General features: G+C 39.6%; 1 protein-coding gene across 1 annotated transcript; it reads left to right on the forward strand.

Moving 5' to 3' along the window:
* The first annotated feature begins 11,757 nt into the window (after positions 1-11,757).
* LOC111864012 lies at positions 11,758-20,080 on the forward strand. Its single transcript, XM_023850918.2, has 3 exons — positions 11,758-13,343; positions 16,099-16,318; positions 18,500-20,080. The coding sequence occupies exons 1-3, from the start codon at positions 12,450-12,452 to the stop codon at positions 18,724-18,726; spliced, it is 1,341 nt and encodes a 446-aa protein (XP_023706686.1). The 5' UTR covers positions 11,758-12,449; the 3' UTR covers positions 18,727-20,080.
* The last annotated feature ends 80 nt before the right edge of the window (positions 20,081-20,160 follow it).

Consider the following 20,160-nt stretch of genomic DNA (forward strand, 5'->3'; position numbering starts at 1 on the left):
CCAAACCTATACACACAGATGTTAGATGTATAATACTATATTTTAATATAATACCGAGTGCAGTAAGATTTACAAACCTGTGACTTAACAAAACTCGAAAACATTGCTCTGAATCTTTGCGATTTAAGTCAGCACCAAGTCATTTCTAAACTTCTTCTCCTGATGGGTTAAAATTAAGTTACTCGTTTTCATTGGACGTGTGTCTATCTTACACTGTTTTACACTATTTCCCGAGATCTCAGAACCGCCAACGTAACAGCTATGGTCTTACTTTAAATGAGTTTCTTGTGGACTAATTATAATGTCAATACATTTTTTAACGATAAACTGAAAATATGAAAACAATACAGTTATGTCTGAAAACGGATACTGGGCTACATGAATTCCCCCAGTATCGAGCACTTCCGATCCGACAGTGAGCTACATAGAGACCAGAGCGGCCAGTTCCTCGTGCACATCATAACCTACCGCAAGATGTCAACTGGACTGAGAAGAAGGAATAGTGACTCCGCAGGAAAGAGACGAGGATTGCATTACACGCTTGTCTATTGAATCTTGGGAAAGTACACAAAAGTTCCTCTTCATTTCAAAAAGAGAGAAGAGGGAACGTCAGAACATTGGAGATTACACAATTGTCACCGTCCTCATTTGTAATCTGTGCTGTCTGTTAAGCTGTAGACGACAGTGGACTGTTACTGTACAGCAAGGCACTGGTTCTAGGTGTTTGTGTTACACAACGTGACACAAATTCTTGCACTACATAACATGTAAGAACGATGTTCTGAAATTGTGTTCTACAAAAATAAAATAATTTACGAGGGCAAAATAAAACTAATTTCCTTAAAAAATTAATTGATTTCTTTATTCCTAAGTTATATAATGAAGTTCTTCGAACTTCGGGGATGGTGTGGGGTAGAAGGTGAGGTTTTTATACCGCGGAATAGGTAAGAATGTGGCCAAACGCAATTCTAGTTTACTTAAAGGTACCAGCCTGCCATTCGTATGGGAAAGACCACGAAACTTCCGACAGAGTAGACGGGAACCCTGCCCAACCTGAACTCGTGTCTCCCGAATTCAGGTCTACGGCCGCTGCAACTACGGACATCATCTTGCTGCAGAGGTAGACAGCCATGTTAGTTTCTTATAGTACGCACGCGGAATCTGAACGCCCGACCTGCGCCATCTCCTGGGCGAGTGAAGAAACATTGCGATCGTCATGCTGTCAGTTCTAGAAATATGACTGTAGTCTAATGAACATGAGCAGCGCACGTGAACACATACTGTTATAATGCTTCCCTCACACATTAAAAAGCTGCATAGTCTAAAAACTATTTTATTATTAATGTACTTGTATAAAATCAAAACGGTTATGTACTGACTTGTGGTATACCGCATATTCACTATATTACAGGATTTCTTCTATTCCAGCAAAATAGTTTTCATACATGTCAATATTTTCTTCTTCTTCTTCTTCTTCTTCTTCTTCTTCTTCTGGGGGCACGCGATAGCGTAGTTGGTTGAGGAAGGTCGCGGGTCAGAGTCCCGATGAGGTGGATTTTTCAATTTATCTAATCCTTTACAGCCGCACTATGGCCCTGGGGTTGACTCAGCCTCTAAAAGAAATGAGTACCAGGAATTTTCCTGAGGGGTAAAGGGCGGCCGGCGGGTAAGGCTGACAGCCTCATCGCCATCTGTGAGCTAATTGTCTAGAGAAAATGTGGGAGCCTCGATGTCTCACAAACCTATGAGCCTTACAGGGATAGCTTTACCTTTTTACATTCTTCTTCTTCTTCTTCACTATTAGACCCACTCCCAGAATTGGGTCCACTCACAGTGCATGCTATTCGGCCAGTTACCTCAGAAATAAAATCATCTCATTCCCAATATTCAGCCTCGGGCTTTTTAAAATGTTTCCCATAGAATTCGGAATCATTTTTTCTTTCACACATTTCATATAATTATTTTTATTCATTGGATGTCAACAGTCATCAGTAAACTGTACTGATTGCCATATAAGCGAAGCATTCACCACAAAACAGTTTTCTCCTCTCGTATCAATTAGGATTATATCCAATTCAGTTCTTTGTTATTTATGTGCTGAGTCAACAGCAACAAGGCCAATTACAGACACAGAATAATGTAGTTACTGGCAATTACATTAAGGGCAAACACAACATAAAGAAAAGAGACAAATTACAGGCAAGCACTGGAGAAAGAAAACACATTAATGCAGAAAATGTGGACAAACAGAAAGACGAAGAGAAATATTCAGAGAACGCAAGAACTAAGAACTAAATAACACAAGAACATTAAGGTTGTGAACAAATATTATTAAATATTTAGGTAGAGTATTATAGACTATGACTGATAGAAACCGCTCCTATTCCAAATACATGGAGATCTTTACACAACGCTTTGGGAGCATAGAAGCACCGGCTAGAAGGGCAGTGTTTGTTAGAGATATAAACAGCAAATTTGAGAAGTCACTAACACTGCGAGTAGGAACACGATAAAAATTAAGCAGTGTTACCAATAGGCCCTTGTGTCTGCCATCACTCCAGGGCTTGTTCCTAGCACGTGAAGACAGAATGTGAGAGAGTTTGGCATCGAGAGACGGATATGCTGAAGTCATAAGGCTCCATACGCGTCATGTGCCGAAACACGAGGCAATGAAATTAATTTGTTATTAGTCTGATGCGCACAAGCCGTGTATAATACCGTACGGCATTTTAAGAGCCATTACAGGCAACAAACGCTCTACTGGCAATGCAGCAGAAATTCTCTGTGACACAAATTTACACAAAATTAAAAAAAAATATTCTTAGGGGATGACAAATAAAACGACGTGCAGAAAACAGGCGCAGTAGCGGTAAAACGGAAAATTAAGTAACCTCAGAAAACAAAATCCAAGAATCGTGAAGCGAGCGGATGCAGGGAATTTCACAGACGAATTCTGTTTCTCTTGCAATGTGCAAATTGGGCACAGCAATGCCACCAAGTGGTAGGAATAGAAATCACACTAATGGTAGGGGGATATGGTTAGCTTCATTAGGTTCCACTGAAGCCGCACTGTTTGAGCCAAGAAACCTTTTACTTCCAAAATAAAAAGAACGAAGGTCATGCGCATCGCAGAATTTCCCCACTGCGGGAAAACCCGTCTTCGTTTTATTTGGATTTCTCATGAGGTCCGAATCTGGAACAGAAGTTCCGAGTGGATAACGGGCGCTCCACATTTTGAGCCATCCACTAATCATGAAGTGCAACAGCAGGCTTCAGGTGGCAACAGATTTATTTTGGGTTATTAAATATGCTCATTAATAGCACTGGTCATAAATGATCGAATGATAAAATAATTGGACAGAATCAGAGAAAGTTTCTGGAGGAGCCCAGGAAAACCATGATAAATCTCAGGAGAGCTTGCTTCAGAGATGAGACTCCGGCCTGAGACCACCGAAAGTTGAATAGGAATTTTACTATGCGCTGGGCCACGAGGTAGTGTAGCTGGTTCAGACACTAAGTCACAAGCCTGAAGGCCGCGGGTTCGATTCCCGATGTCATTCGATTTTTCAATTGGCCTAATCCTTCCAGCAGCACTATGGCCTTGGGGTCGACTCAGCCTCTAACAGAAATGAGTACCAAGGATATTTCTGGGGTAAAGGGTGGCCGGCGCGTAAGGCTGACAGTCTTACTGCCATCTGTGAGCCGATTGTCTAGAAAACGCGGGAGCCTCGACATCTCACAACCCTATGAGCCTTCAAGCTTTACCTTTTATTACTGCACAATACTGTTGGGGTCTGCACTGCCATGAAATTTTATGTTGTTAATATTCTGCCGATCAGAGGCAGGTATTCTCAAATATTAATTGCCATAATGTTTGTTTTACACGCTAGGATGAGCTTATTTCATATTTGATAATTACAGTTCCTCGCCAGGGTAGAGTCAAGACAGTCGCGTTTCAGTGTTTGGTCTCAACGTGATAGCAATTAAGGCATCTGCTGTGATGCAAGAAATCTACCGTATCGACCAGAACAGCCCATTAATTCGTTGGACTGTAGTCTCTAATTAAGACATCATCCCTAAACCAGGCCAGAACCTACCGTATAAACCTATCTACGGCTGTACAGCCCTTTGTTGGGCCTCGGCCTCTTTTTCAGTTTCTTGATATTTTACACAGTCGGTAGGACTCCTTGGACGGGGAATCAGCCCGAAGCAAGGCCGCTACCGACACACAGAATAAACGCACACAAAGACGTCCATGCCTTTGCGTGGGATTCGAACCCACGATCCCAATGTTCGAGCGGGCGAAGACGGTTCATGCCTTAGACCGCGCGGCCACTGGGAACGGCGACTGTGGTTTTCGTTCTTTTAATGATTGGTAATGTAACTGTAGAGCTTCATTTCTTGCAATAATTTGCCTGTAAACCCCTGAAGATGACCAAACTATATAAATATGTTGTTTCAGTTAATAATCTGTTCATTAACTTGTATCTTACATGAGGCAGACGCTTACCGATGAGAATAAATGAAACGGGGAGCTGATTATTCGACAGTGACGTCCAACCTCCGCCTATAGAACATGACTCTGATTGCCCCTTACTTTTATACCACCCGATACACAATAACTATATTAGTTCATTTTGGGCCAGTACATGAATTTCCGGTCCCAAATGTTAGGGTTAGACTTCGCATTTCTTCATCTATACCGATAATTGTGAGTGTGGGTGTGAATCCCATCTCAATTTTATATTTGCAACTCAAAGTTCTCAAGCAAAGGAAATAGTCTGCACACAAAATTATCTTCCGTTGTATGGTTACAACAAAAGCTTAATTATATTTTGAAAGCAAAGGCTGCGTTTTTTCTGCTGTTAAACATAACGGCACAGGCGCTACGGCTCCACAGACTGCGTTGAAACAACGAGAGCAAGTCTGTTCAGGGCGCTCGATTACGAAACACTTTCAAGTTTTGGTGAAGAAGAAGCAATCCATCCTAATATGATAACATTTTCGCGAGAACATCCTGCCAATGTTTAAATCTATTCTCACGTAACACTAACTCCACTGAGCCGAGTCGTTCTTGAAGGGTCGCCAGTCGCTTAGGCATAAGAATTTTCCAACATTGTGTGGAAACCAAATGTTCATTACCGTGTTCACAAGAGCGTTCCACTGGTCCCTATTCTGTGACAGATGAATCCAGTCCATACTCCCATCCTATTCCTCTTGAATCCATTTTAATATTATCCTCTTCTTCCTAGTGGTCTCTTTTCTCGTGGCTTTCCCACCAAAATCCTGTATGCGTTCCTCTTTTCCCCATGCATTCTACATGCTCTGATTATTCCATTTCTGTTGGTGAAGAGTATAGATTATGAAGTTTTACATTATGCAATTTTCTCCAGCCTTGGATTATGTTTTCTGCGAAATATCAGTCCATTATATGCGCTTCTGGCGAATACGAAAATGTCAGGCAAAGATGTATACATTTTAAATATATCAACTGTTTGATTCATGGATTAGTCATCAATGATCTTTCTGCTGCAGAGATTGTATAACTTCAAATTAAAGCGTGAGACAATCATAAATGGTGAGTGTGGATTTTTGAAAGGGGTGATTGTGAGCTGTGCCAAGGTTATATCTCGGCTATGGTCAGGAAAGCCCGAGAGGTGCAGGCACTCTTCACTAAAAATTCTCGGGGAATATCCCGACTCGAATACGTCGTAACAAGTGAGTAAGCTTGAACGATAAAATTTCTAATTTGTATTCGGATAGTGCACAGTTAGAATCTCAGCAGGTGCATCGAATATTCTGAAATTATTCGTGGTTTTCCTCTGTCCCTCTCCTTACAAGCGACAGGACAGTGCCTCAAATTAGATTGTCATTGATGCCTGTCAGATTCTTTTCAATTCATCATCCATCACTTGACGCTATACAGTATGACTTTTGGTAGTATCGTTAAATAAGCCATAGAAACAAAATGGAGCGTTACCACCACAATAAAGTGCTCGTTAAGAATTTGTGTTTTGTAAGTTGCATCCCGTTAAATTACAATATTCAAGGTTTTAGATTAACTGTCACATATACACGTACTTATGTTAAAAAAACTTCTCTTTTTATTCCTAGTCATGCACTACATGTTTCGACCTTAAAATGGTCATTATCATGTTGAACACAGAAAAATAATAAAAATATTCATATTATAGTAAGAAGATTAAAAGAAAATATATAAAACGCCCAGAAATGTGAACTATAATACGTTAGGTAGGATCCGGCCTCATGTTTACATCGGTATACGCATTAATAGTTATGGTGGCAGGTGCTGTCAATTAGCAAATACACTCTCATAAGAATTTGTCAAGTCTGATCTTAATCATTGATTTTAATTTTTATGCGTTCTATATATTATTATTATCATTGTCTTTATTATTTTTGAGTATTACACTCGACGAGGACCGTTTTACGGTCGAAACATACAATGTCTGATCAGGAATAAACGACATTAAGTTTATTCTGCGAGTTTTGTGACGGGTATTCCCACACAAACAGGATGCTATCATATGAAAAGGGGTTTATATTGTCACGTGATGGAGTGACTATAGAGGGGCTTTGGATTGGTAATCAGATTTATTGAGCTCTTAACTCGTGACTACACTTTACAAATCACTGTCACACACAGACTGATGTTCTCAGACACTGCTCTGTTTGGTAGTGGCTTCCTTGTCCACCTGGCAGACACCTTTCATCTGCAGCTCCTGAACTGAACCGGCTTCTAACTGGCGAACTCTCAATGCAAACCGACTCCTTATGTAGCCTCAGCACGGATCGCATAGAAAATACTTCTCTCAGCTGTTCTTCTATTGTTGCATCACGTAGCTATCATCACGGACCCCGTAAAGAATATCACTTCCCAGTTACTCCATTATTGCTTGTTACGAAGCTGTTGTCTAGCAGCAGGTATGTTTGCCGAGCCGTTGCTTAGTAACAGGCATGTTTTCAGAGCCGTTCCCTAGCAATAGCTGACTCTGCTGTCTTCACAGTTCTTGCCTTCAGCAAATATACCACATTATCAGTTACACCTGGCCATTCTGCAGGCTTTAATCTACAAGACTAAAGTAGAGAAATTCAATGAAATTGTTCTATTAAGTTTTGATAAGACAGTCTCTGGCGAATTCTATGATTTGAAGAGTTATATCTTCTGGGCACAACGCCGTGTAGTTCGTTGAACTTCGACTAACGATTCGGAGGAAAATGTCGCCTTCATCTTCAGGATCAAAGAACAAACCAAGCAAGAGACCAGCATGAAGCATGCAACGGGCATAAGGCAGTACCCTTCATAGCCATCGCTGAGAGAACTCCATTAATTGTTTACTGGTGTTCACCGCGTCACGATATTATCACTTCACGAAAGATAGTTAAAGTCAATAATGCGCAAATAAAGGGAAGGCAGAATACGTAAGCCACTCTCTGTCGTCAGCCACAGTTCTCAGTGCAGCCAACATCAGTTCCGAATGACTTTTATTGTTTTTTAATTTTCTTTGTGGTAAATTTCATTCTCAGCTCAAATGTTAAAAATTGACTACTCTGCCTATAGTAACGACATGTGAAAATTGAAGGTGTATCTCCATGCCATAACACGTTTGCATAGCGTGACTAGGTGTGCTTTTTTAATTGCTAGTGGAGTGGGACTAAGTCCCTTGCCCTGCGGCTACTTCTGGGCTATTGTAGCAGCCCCAGATGATAGGTGAGGGTGATTGTGGAGCAATTGGTGGAATGAAGATTGGCAGGGGAAACCGAAGTACTCGGAATAAACCTGCCCCAGCGCCACTTTGTCCACCACAAATCCCACTTGACCAGATCCGTGATCGAACCCGGGCCGCCACAGTGGGAAGCCAGCGACTAACCGCTTGAGCTATGGCGCGGCCCCTAGGTGTACTTTAGCTTCAGTTAAGTGTCTGGATCTTTGGGCGACTTAACAATCTCCAGACTTGGAAAATAAGAAACGTGTCAATATTAGTTCTAATCAACCAAAGAGCTGCTTGTCTTTTCTAAGGTATAGCAACGTGTTTCTCTACTTACAAAGTAATCATATCTGTTAGACTTGTCACGCTTTCTTAAACCATAACATGAACCATTTGCGCTCCTATATCTGTTCAATTTGATCAGACTGAAAGACATTCGTCCTGCAAATGCATAGATTTCTTCTCAATTGATGGACCAGTCCTTCTTTCTGTCACTTTGAATTTAAGTAACATGGCTCTACCCTACATCCTGTTTCTTAGCTTGTTCTTAACTACATAGATTATACAGTGCTGAATGGTATTGTGACTGACACAAAGCTGCAAACTGTGTGGAGGAAGGTATTAGCATGTCTGAGGCCGACATTCATCCTAACGAAGGCTACACGCCGAACATCGACGTTCAGTTTCAGACATTCTGTGGTAAGAATGATGAACACTGCAACCGACGAACATTTCGGTTGAGAGCCTGTCTGTAGGCAATTCAATGTTTCGATAAGTCGACCGCCTCTGTGGTCTAGTGTTCAGAGTTCCTGGCTACAGATTCAGAGGTCACAGGTTAGATTCCCGGCGCTACCAGATTCTCTGAGAAGTAATGGGTCTGGAAAGGAGTTCACTCAGCCTTGTGAGGATAACTGAGGAGCTACTTGAATGGAACAGTAGCGGCTCCGGTCTAGAAAACTGAGATTAACGGCCGAGGGAATCCGTTACGCTGACCACGAGACACAATCTATCAGCAAAAGTTGGCACTAACTTCGCCGACAAGAGGGGTCGCTCGGTCGGTATAGTTCGCTTGCGGACTAAGAGCCACGAATTTTGTTATTTTTATAGGCTGTAATTCTTTGAGTAAGATACAGTCTTGATGTTATTTTATGTCAAGAAATATAAATTGCTAACTAAGTAAATTGATCAGTAAATGCCCGCAATGAACCCGGAATACCGAAATGCGGCACATCTCTCAATAGGAAGTACTGAACCCCCACAAAACATAAAGGAACATAGCATTTTATGTTCGTTTCGGCTCTACCGAGAAATATATTAATCCAGATTTAAGAATTAATCGCGCAAACAGAATGAGCGTCGGTTAACACAATTTCTACACGGCGCCACATCCCAGAAGACGGTATTCTTCATAGCCACCGCAGTGAAAACCTCAAATCTTATACAGAATGAGCGTATTTTGTGTCGTGACTAAAGTTCATATACGAGTCAGAACTGAAGGAAAATCTGTTATGTGCAACTACAAACATTTCCGGAGCAACGAGCAGGGCTACACTCGTTCTTGTTAGTAAGGAAGTTTTGGTGTAAATCTGGCACCTGACAGGGCAAGCCTCGACATAGCTGTTATTTTAGCATACCTAAAAATCAAGGGAGGGGGGGGGGGCGTGTGTGGAAGTCATTCCTGTCCTTCCATCTGTCTGTCTGTCTGTGACCTAGTGTCTGGGCCTAAGCCATTAAACATATTTCTTTAAAGTCCGATATGGGAGACTTTCACCAAATGTTGTGGAACAATTCAGAATTTCAGCCATGTTGATCCAGTATAAAGCCGTGTTTATTTGTACAGCCGAAATTTCACTGATGTGGGTTGTTCCTGGAGTTGTTTATCATCTGTCCTCAATTCGTCTTCTCCTTTGTTATGTACATAGCTGATAATTGATGCACCTGTTTCTGATGCTAACCTAGTTCAGTCGTACAACTCAGGGCTAATTTCAGGGAATATTGCAAGCGATGTCTAAGTGACGTCCGCTCAAGACAGGATAGCGCAGAAGAAACACTGATATATTTGTTAGTATGTGAATTATTATTATTATTATTATGATCAAAAAGAAATTTAAACAATGTAATATTACTAATTATATCATAACTATTATGACCAATTGAGCAGCTTCAGAAATTGTTGGTTCACTTGTCTTTTATGTAATTTAATATATGACACTTAAACCCCATTTGCGACCCTATTAAGGTTGACGAACGAGCAGCGGAATAGAGATTTCTTAATATTCGAATTTGAAATTAAATTTAAATATCTGATTGGATCCTTTTCAACGATAAAGACTGGTAGAGGATCACTCTTTATCACGGGAGACACATAATATGCTTCACCTTTTCCCTTCTAGCTCTTTGATTATTGAAGTCAGAATGTCCGGTTACATTTGGGATTATAGATGGACCTCTCCATATAACCCATAAACCCGTTCCACAGATTTTGTTGTGATTAAGTGTCCATGATTCCACCAAATATTGTTGGGCATTTCCGATTTTCGGCCATACTGAAAAAAATCCGTGGCCTTTAGTCCGCAAGCGAACTATACCAACCGAGCGACCGCCGCTTGTCTGCGAAGTTAGTGCCAACTTTTGCTGATAGAGGGTGCGGCGTGGTCAGCGCAAAGGATTCCCACGGCCGTTAATTTCGGTTTTCTAGACCGGCGCCGTTATTTTCCACTCAAGTAGCGCCTCAGTTTTCTTCGCGAGGCTGAGTGTACCCCGTTCCAGACCAACTACTACTCACAAAATCTGGTAGCACCTGGAATAGAATCCGGAACCTCTGGATTTGTGGCCAGGAATTCTGACCACTAGACCACAGAGGCGGCCTTCGGCCATACTGAACCACAATTGATCCGATTTATACAAGGATGTAAACTGGTTTTTGTGAGTATTCCGTAAACCGTTTACGGGTTTACCTGAAATTTAATATAGGAGACTTCCATCATATTTTATCGGGCAGCTACTGCCAGTCATGTTTATCCAAGATAAGCATAGTTTGCATAAGGCCATATGTGAACTTTTCCTTTCATCTCGTGAACACTTATGTAGGAACTGCTGAAATTTGACATGAGAAGTTTCCAGTAATTTCATCATAACCATGCTGAGTAACCTCAATGAAATTGCTAGAAGGCCTTTGTATTTTTTTTGTGTGTTTCTTTACGGAACCGGTCTAGAAAACCGAAATTAACGGCCGTGGGGATTCGTTGCGCTGACCACGCGGCATCCTCTATCCGCTAAAGTTATCACTAACTTCACCGACAAGCGGCGGTCGCTCGGTCGGCATAGTTCGCTTGCGGGCTAAAACCACGGCGTTTGTTTTTTGTTTCATTACGGATTACGACAATCTTTTTTCTTCCGGAAATATCGTTTCCTAACGTAACTAATTCTACTGATAATAATCCTTCTGAAATATATAATTACTCAGTCATGTATTTTCCAGCCTCTTATTAAACTATAAATTTTTCACTGTATTCAAAGGAACCCGTCCTCCCTAACCTAAAGAAAAAGCTTGTTGGAGAATTTTGGGACCCTTCCGCAGAAATATTGAGAGATTTGTTTCAATTACTCATTTCGCAACTGAAAGATCCATGCTACATTGTTAAAAACTGTGCGTTATACAGGACCGGTCACGGTAGCCGAGCGATCTAAGGCACGTACTGTCTTCGCTCGCTCGGAAGCCGGGATCGTGGGTTCGAATCCCACACAATGTATGAATATTTGGTGTACGTATGCGTTTATTCTGTGTTTGTGTTGTCCTGTGTTTAGGTAGCGGCCTTGCTACGAGCTGATCTCCCGTCCTACCATCTGTAAAATGATCATGAAACTGAGAAATCACGCTATGCTCCAAAGTGGGAGCAAGAAGAGAGGGGAAAAAAAAGTTACACAGGAAGCAAAATACAAGCATGCGCAGTCGCTTTGTCCCTGTTCAAAATATTGATTATTCTGGAAACAGTGCGCACCGCCCCAGTAACATATAGGCATACGTTCCTCTTATTGTCTCACGTACTTATCTGTATATGGAGGCAGAGAAGGGTAGATAGGTGACGGTGAGCACTGCAATTCTGTGCTCTGACGTATTTCAAGCTGGTTACACTCTTTGAATACGTAATAATGCAATGAAGCAGGCGAGTGGCAGCTGTGGATATAGATTGCTGCATATGTGGTTCTTAAATGCCTTGTAAAACAATTTAGATAGGTCTTGGACATGGCTACTTCCGCTCTGCCACCACTGCATTTGAGTCTACAGCAGACCTGAAGTTCATGTTATATATGTGTACGCGGCTTTCTTTATATGTAAATACGGAAACGCGCATATAAATAGCTCTGTTCTGTTTAAATATATGTAGTGAATGCAAGATTTCATCAATGAAGATATGAAAACATATGTGTTGTGATTCACGGCTTAATCCCAGTGTTGTAAAACGAATATTGATAAGTTACATGTTTATATCGTTAATACGAAGTCATTGATTGAATATTTATCTATGTTTACAGTTATTTCTCGTTAGCTGATACATAAACTTCACTAAAACGATGTAACTATTCCCACAGTGATATATGGAATTGTGTAACTTTCTCATATTTGTGCGATTTCCCTGCATCATTTTCACAACGTGACAATGTGACAAATTTGCAAGAATTGCGTTAAGTGGTTACTGACAATCTGTCTGAAACAGTATGGTTCCTAAACATAATGGATCAACTGTCCTTGTAGGCGTGTCTCTGTTTTCACTTTTGTTAGCTCTCAGTGTCTACTACGTTGTGGACAACATTGCAAGACCCTCTGACGACACAGCACATGGCAACTATTTAACTGAACAAAACAGTGAATCTTCAGGAAAGCAAAAGATAATGCACCCGCTAACAGAAATATTGTATCAACAATTATTTCAAAAGAAACCTCTTGGAGTATGTCCTGTCTATTTAACAAAGATTTGTAGGTGGAAGATATACAAACATGAAGACAACGAAACAACAGAAGAAAAAATTTATAAAAACACAACGAAAGACAAACTAAAAGAGTTTAATAGTATAATTAGATTATGTCAAGTGTTTGGACTTATAAAATATCAAGACGTTTGCTTTTATGTTCAGAACAGTTTTTTCCAAGTTATTCCAGCCAGTCGAAAGGCTTCTCAAATATTACAGGATTGTGCTTATATAAATAATAATGGTTATCCTTGTGTCGTAAGGAGCAACACTGAATCTCAGTATCTCGCCCCACGAAATGTTTGTGTTTCTGACAGCGCAACTGCCATCAATGTGCTTACTAAACGCTGTAGGTTTAGAACAGAGACATACCGCAACAACAGCGAGTTCATGCCGCTTGAAGATTTCATTTACGAAGTGGAAAACTACAGTTACAGAAATGAATATGGAGGTAAGAAGGGCGAAATTTCGGCCGAAGGCGCAAATGATAACAATCAGCAGTATAAATCTGGAAGCAACAAGACGAAGACGGGTACCAGTGCTACGACTGTTGTCTGCCATATATTGCTGGCAGCTCTGCTCGTAGCTTCTGCTTCTGTGGCTTTGTTTGAAGTCTGCAGAGATCGTCTAGGTGACAAAAAGGTAATTAACATCGTGGTTAAATTCGCATCGTTGGAATTCCTTGTTATCTAATATGTTCCGTTTATCAACAATAGCAGAACACTTTCTGTTTTCTTCGTGGGTGAGTAAAAATAACAATTTTAGTCCTAAAATTTAGTAGTTTGACTTTTTACTTTAGAAAGTTGGTGCCTACTTTCATGGTTACTTTTTGCCTACTTTATTTATTTTGCATAAATAAAAGTAGGGTTGAACGGAGTTCATGGATGTAGGCCTAGGCCCACTGGGGCTGTAGTGCCAAGGAAAAAAAAAAGTAGGATTATGAGATCATCTTCCTGACTGTGTGTGTGTGTGTGTGTGTGTGTGTGTGTGTGTGTGCGCGCGCGCGCCTGCATGGACCAAATACAAGGGAAGTGATGTAGGAAAATCTAAAGACATGTAGGAATTTAATTAATCAATTTAAAAAGAAATTTCTCAGGATTATCAGACAGCATCCGTACCGGCGTACTGCGTCTTGTGCTCATTAGGTAGAACATTTCGACTTTCGTCTGTTAAAGTCTTGCATTTATCAGAGTAGCTGATGTAATTGGAGCCGACGAATGTCTTACGGACACGAAAGAACGGAAATAGGATAACGTTCCAAGGCTGAACACGGTGATATTAATTCCGAATACTATCCCTTGCTTTCTAGTTAACCGTCAGAACAGCACTTTTACAGTAGAACGCCGATCATCCGAATTGCCAATTAACCGACTCACCACAACCACGCTTCTTACACAGAAACGCTTGAGAAACTTATCAGCTGGATAAAGATTTTCGTTTAATAAACAAACACCATTGTTGGACTTCATCAAATACAATATTTTAAAATATTGATTTATAATTAAATGTAATAACTGTTCATGTGTCACCTGCTTTAACTCTTTTTAGAAGTTATTAATATAATAGTACAGTGTATTGTAACAGTGTTTTGTTGTGGATAAGGCTTTAATCCAATTGCCAGAATTTTCTATTATCTGAACCACCTTCGTCGCTAATTATTTTTGGTACTGTGATTGGTGTTCCGAGCGGTCTAAGGCATGTACTATCTTCGGTCGCTTGGAAACCGGGATCGTGGGTTCGAATCCCACTCAGGGCATGTATGTTTAATTTGTGTGCGTGCGTTTTTCTGTGTTTGTGTACAGGTAGAGGCCTTGTGACGAGCTGATCACCCGGCCAAGGTGTCCTACCGAATGTGTAAGATCTAGAAAAACCGAAGTGAACGGAGAAGTTCATGGAGGTAGGCTTAGGCCCACCGGGGCTGTAGTGCCAAAGAAAAAAAATTGTTGTTCCACTGTGCTTGAATATTTGTTTGAAACTCTAAATTTGTGAAAGATTGCTAGAAAAATATACGTTCAGTTGCGACAGAACCTTATTCTATAAACTCAGTTATATGGCCATAATTAGTACCACAATATGCAACGATTGACTTTTTTTAGCTCGATCATCAACCTATTGTCTTCTGTACAAAACTATCCCACCATCTCAGTCAAATAGGTAATGGCATGCTAATAAATAAGATTGAGTTTCGTGGAACTCTGTATTTTAAAATGGGGGAAAGGCATCAGATATTAGAAGTTCCTAGATTCGAACCTGCATCCATTTAAATTGACGTTATAAACATCTATCCTGTGGTCTTCTGGGTTACGACACAGAACACTCTTTTAGCAGGCTACATGATTGACAGCCTGGAAGACCACAGAGAATCTAACAACAACTGTCTGATGTATAGTCATTTCTCGATTTACGCGGAAGATGCCCCCATGAAAACGCAGCGTAAATTAGAAGAGAAATCAAGACTTAATATTCTACAAGATTTTTATAAAAGTTGGGGATGCGTGAATGGGCCACACAGAGGATTATGGATATGTATTCATCTGAAATGTTTTATTGAGTTTGTTATTTTATTTTAGGGATCACTTTAAGATTTTATACCAGTGTTCCGCGCAGCTGTATCCACGTTGCTTCTGTTGTCTTCAACGACATTCAGTCGTCGGCCATATTGCCTGTTACTGATCACGTGATCGCGATAAAGTGAGAAATAATACGATATGAATTAAGAATTTTCCCCTTACTGATCACGTAATAGGACCAAAAATTAGAGCTACGACATAAATTACGAAATAATGTATGTTCTTCAAACGTCTTAAACTGAAATCGCATGAAAATAAGAGGCGTAAACCAAGAAATGACTAAGTAAAATTGGGAGCGGTCATTCTGCGTTAAGAATCCGTGGTAGTGCCATAACTACGCTTCAAAACCTCGCTTTAGGTAAACATATCAGGGCATGTACGTATGAATACTGGTATGTCTGCTTTTGAGACGAAAGGTGAGTGGGATACGCTGTCAATACATTTTATATATTTTTTTGACATGACAGAACCCGGTCTGTCATGATCCACATTCTTGCTTTCAATAAAATCATAGTTATATCTTTCTTAATTTATTATGTAAGTTTATAATTACTCTTCATATAAGTACTAAGAACAAAGTCTGAAGCAAACCAAATCCAAATTTGTGACTTATGACGTTGTTCAAGAAAAATTGACCCATATTCTTTCAGCATAGCTTTCAGAAGATAAGCCAAGCCTCAACTTAGGTGCTAAGTTTGAAATTCTATCCTGTAAAAATTTGTGTTTATTCCCAAACCCGCTTTACACATCCTCACAAAGAGATCGTAATTTGGGTTGAAATGTAGCTAGAGGGACATTTTGGATATTTTGTATTGCGTTGCATGTAGTTTGGACAACAATCCATTATCGGTGATGGTAGGATCAACGCCACTGGAGGCCGCTCCTTCTTGCTGGACAACCGGCGCTGCTCATTGGTCGACCTAACTGTGAGCCGGCACGCCAGACGGGAATCGGCCCAGCACCAACAGCAGGTGATTCAACAGGATTGCAGTAACAACAATGCAGGACCGTCTGTGGCCCAACGACGCCCACAGACGAAACTTCTAGGCAAGTGTCTGCATTAAGTGTCCTGTCCTTTTGAATTTTTCGTCTCCCTAGCTATTTGACGAATCTCTTATAACATTCCTACGGCAGATCAACATTTAAAGCAAACGGATGAAATTCTTCTAGGCCATCTTCACTTTACGTGAAAGTAATATCGTAGGGCTCTGATATTGGACTTTATCTAAGTCTTCTTCTTCTATGGCGCTTTATTTAGTTTTTGTTCCTTTAATGCTTCTTCAAATTCTTCCTTTGTTGGAGGCTCTATTATCTCTTCCTCTTCCCCTTCTCCATCATCTGTATTTTCTTCTTCATTGTCCTCGTTATCTTCCATATTCTGATTTTGATTTAATAATTGTTCAAAATATTCTTTCCATGTAATTTATTAGAAGCCCTTTTTTGTCTCGGATAAATTCTGTTTTTGGTTTGAAACCTTCTTTCATACATTTGATTCGACCAAAGGCATTTTTTTGTTTTGTTATTTTTGAAGTCTTCTTCCAGTTGCAGTAATTGCTCCTTTAGAAAGGCCCGTTTCTTTTTCCTGCAAATCTTGTCTGCTTTCCTTCTTGCTTCTTTATACGCCTTATTCCTTGCTCTTGTTGGTCTTTCCATATATTCCATATATTTCTTATTCTTGAGGTTTATACTCTCCCTACATTCCTCGTCGAACCATTCTCTATTATCCTGTTTCTCTAGATATCCCAGAGTCCTCTCGGCTTCTGTAATTGTTGCGGTTTTAAAATCTACCCATATCCCTTCTACCGTTACTTCTTTATTTGCTCTATTGTCATTAATTTATTTAATTTTATTTTGAAATGTTTCTCTCTTATCACTCGCCGTAATTTTGTCAATATTAAATTTCTTACATTTCTCATAATGCTTAGATCTTTGACAACTTATTTTACATCTGTATTTAACCTGTACTAAATAATGATCACTATCACAGTTGGCCCCTCTTAATGTTCTTACGTCCAGGATATTCGTCGCCTTTATCTAAGTCACTACTACGTAAATTTGTCCGCCAATCACAACAATTCTACACTTCCAGTGAATAACCGATATGCTCGAATTTCGATAAAATCAGTTAGTTTATTAAGATGTTATTTTTTGCTACAAATACAAGTAGGCGTTTACAAACAGCAAAATAAATATGCGTTAGTTACTGGACTGCGTGTCGCAATGAATCCATTGTTATAAGTCTCATCATGAACAAGTTTTACATGGCATTACAATGTTAAATATGCTGAAATACATACCTAAATTAATAAAACTTTTTTTTTAATTTGTCTTTCTAAAAATTATACTAATATATATAGGTGAGTTATGGGTGAAATGGAGTAGGGCGAGTGGTGAATGTTTTCGAATGTTGTCCTTTATTGGGAAGTGGGTGTTATATGAGTTTGTATTGCTGGTGCAAATAGTAGTGGCATGTGTATTGTTTTGGAGGAAAATGGGGTATTTCAAAAATTTTTCGATCCTTTGGTATACTATCGAATATTATTCGAGTATGCGTTGTCAGTATCGACGGCCTCGTCCTGTCTTGTTTTTTGGGTGGTCTGTGATTTTAGGCGTTCTGTGGTGTACTCATTGGTCGTATTCCTATCTGTTGTTCTTTACTGGTATGCTTTTACATACTGGAGGTTTTGTTTATGTTACTTTTTCCTGTTTCTCATTGATATGTAGTTTCGTTACTTCTGTTGATATGGTGTTGTACCCCTTGTGTTGTTGGGAAAGGGGGCAGAACACATCAGTAGAAGCAAGGAAACTACATTTTTGCTAAACTATAAAAATCTAGTTACTATAGGATTCTGACGATGGTGTATAACACACTGATATGTTGGGATTTTGGACTTTATCCNATAAAAATCTATACTAAAGTTCTTGTTCCTCATTTTATTTTGGAATAAGACATTTCTCGTGGGCATTAATATTTCACAATCATTAATAATTTAAAATAGGAAATCCATTCCTAAGCAAGCAAGCACAGATTCTTATTCACATTACTATTATGAATATTATATATATTGTCTGAAATTACCCTTCTTCGATAATTTTTGTCAGGAATTATGTGAAGTGTGAAACTCAAGGCTACAGCCAAAGTTCCAGGTACTGATGTCTGACACTTCCAATTTGACCCATAAATCCTCCTCCTTATTTCACATATTTACCAAGAACATACTTTTCCAGGTGATCGACCACCACCACTATTACGTCGGAGCTCATTTCCTGTCCACATAGGAGCTGCTGCTTCAATCACCCATCACTCTTTCACACCCAAAGAGCGTGTTCCAACTCCCAGTGGAACAGCAACACCTACCAAACCCTCATCAAGGAAGGCTTCAGTGGACGGAAGTGAAGGTGACTCTTCACCAGACATGGGGAAGCGAAGAGTTAGGTTCCTAAGAAGGTACTGAAGCTTGAATGAAATATGTCAGATATATAGCATGAAGAACGTTCTTGCAGGACCAATGCCTGTGAGTCTACCTAATGCATCTGAAAGGACTGCTTCTTTACTTGTACCCAATCCAATTCTGCTGTGAGGTAAAAAGTGTCATACATGCTATTAACTTAATTGTCAACAGTGGTACTGAATAAATTTATTAATATTCCAATTATTGCCATTAGGTTTGCCTTCTCCTTTATATATGCCCTTATGGCACATAACTCTCCCCATACACCCAGTGCACTTCCAGAGACTGAAACTTGGTTTCGTCCTTGGGCTCTAACATACACCCCTGCTCTAGCACATGTCCTAGTATTGGATGTATCCGTACATTATATGTCCTGTCCTATCAAATATGTCTTATAAATGGAAAAAAAAGTATTTCAGCAATCAATCCATAGCCTAAATGCGAAATACCCTATTATTATTCCAAAACACAATCTATTTGAACATATTTAAGGCATACCATTAATGCAGCATAACCAGACTATAGAAATGCAATAAATACAATTAATCCTTGTGATAATCTTTAAAAGCCCACAATACATAAGAAACCAGATTGTAAACGTGTACAGCATACATTTAACAGGGACTATAAATTATACAATTAAGATCATGTTGGACTCTTCCTTAAATAATAAACTCAAATACAACTCTTACCTATTAGATGATATTTATTCAGATTGGTAAGATGTTAAAAGTATAGACATACAGAATGAATAAACGGTTAATTTTAAGGATTCGCTGTTCACTGTTATTACACACTCCAAAAAAATATTAAATAGACCTGTACATAAAATACACAATTTAAGTTTGTATTGTAATACACCATCACATTAAAGAAAAAAACAAATATGATTTCAACACAATCCAAACTCAATAACGGCTTTCTATTGCTTTTCCGCTCAATTACAATTGTATTAAGGAGAAGACTATTCAATATTAAATTTTGGAAATGCATGCGTAGCACCCCTTTGGTTCAATTATCTCGAGAATCTTAAGATTTGTGGAAATGATGTATCGGGTATAAAATGACTTTCATTTTTCGTTATAACTTACGGACAAAATATTCCTCTCTCCAGTAAATATTTGGCGAGATTAGCTGGAGATACGCACAGAAACGCATGGAGGTCCTTATGCAAGGTTTCTGCTAACCTTGCCCGATCTGAATAAAAATTGAAAAGGACCGGCATTTTTTTTTTTTGGTATGAAATTGTATGAATACGTCCAGCGGTTTTATACTGACAGATCGGGCGATCTAACTATATGCGCTGCACAATAGTGACTGTGTAACAGTAATCTCAACTGTTGATGTTGATGATGATGATGATTATGATGTAATGTTATTTCTGTTTTTTTGTGCTGAACTCTTTCTGAAATGAGTCACTGTGAAGCTGCTGAGTGT

Source organism: Cryptotermes secundus, unplaced genomic scaffold (assembly GCF_002891405.2).
Source record: "Cryptotermes secundus unplaced genomic scaffold, Csec_1.0 scaffold303, whole genome shotgun sequence".
In the NCBI taxonomy this organism is placed as follows: domain Eukaryota; kingdom Metazoa; phylum Arthropoda; class Insecta; order Blattodea; family Kalotermitidae; genus Cryptotermes; species Cryptotermes secundus.

Bases quoted from the DNA above. Each gene is read 5' to 3' on its own strand.
- LOC111864012 (XM_023850918.2), top strand. From the start codon at position 12,450: ATGGTTCCTAAACATAATGGATCAACTGTCCTTGTAGGCGTGTCTCTG. The intron at 13,344-16,098 runs GTAATTAACATC...CGTTGCATGTAG, and splicing joins ATCGTCTAGGTGACAAAAAG to TTTGGACAACAATCCATTAT. The intron at 16,319-18,499 runs GCAAGTGTCTGC...ATACTTTTCCAG, and splicing joins CCCACAGACGAAACTTCTAG to GTGATCGACCACCACCACTA.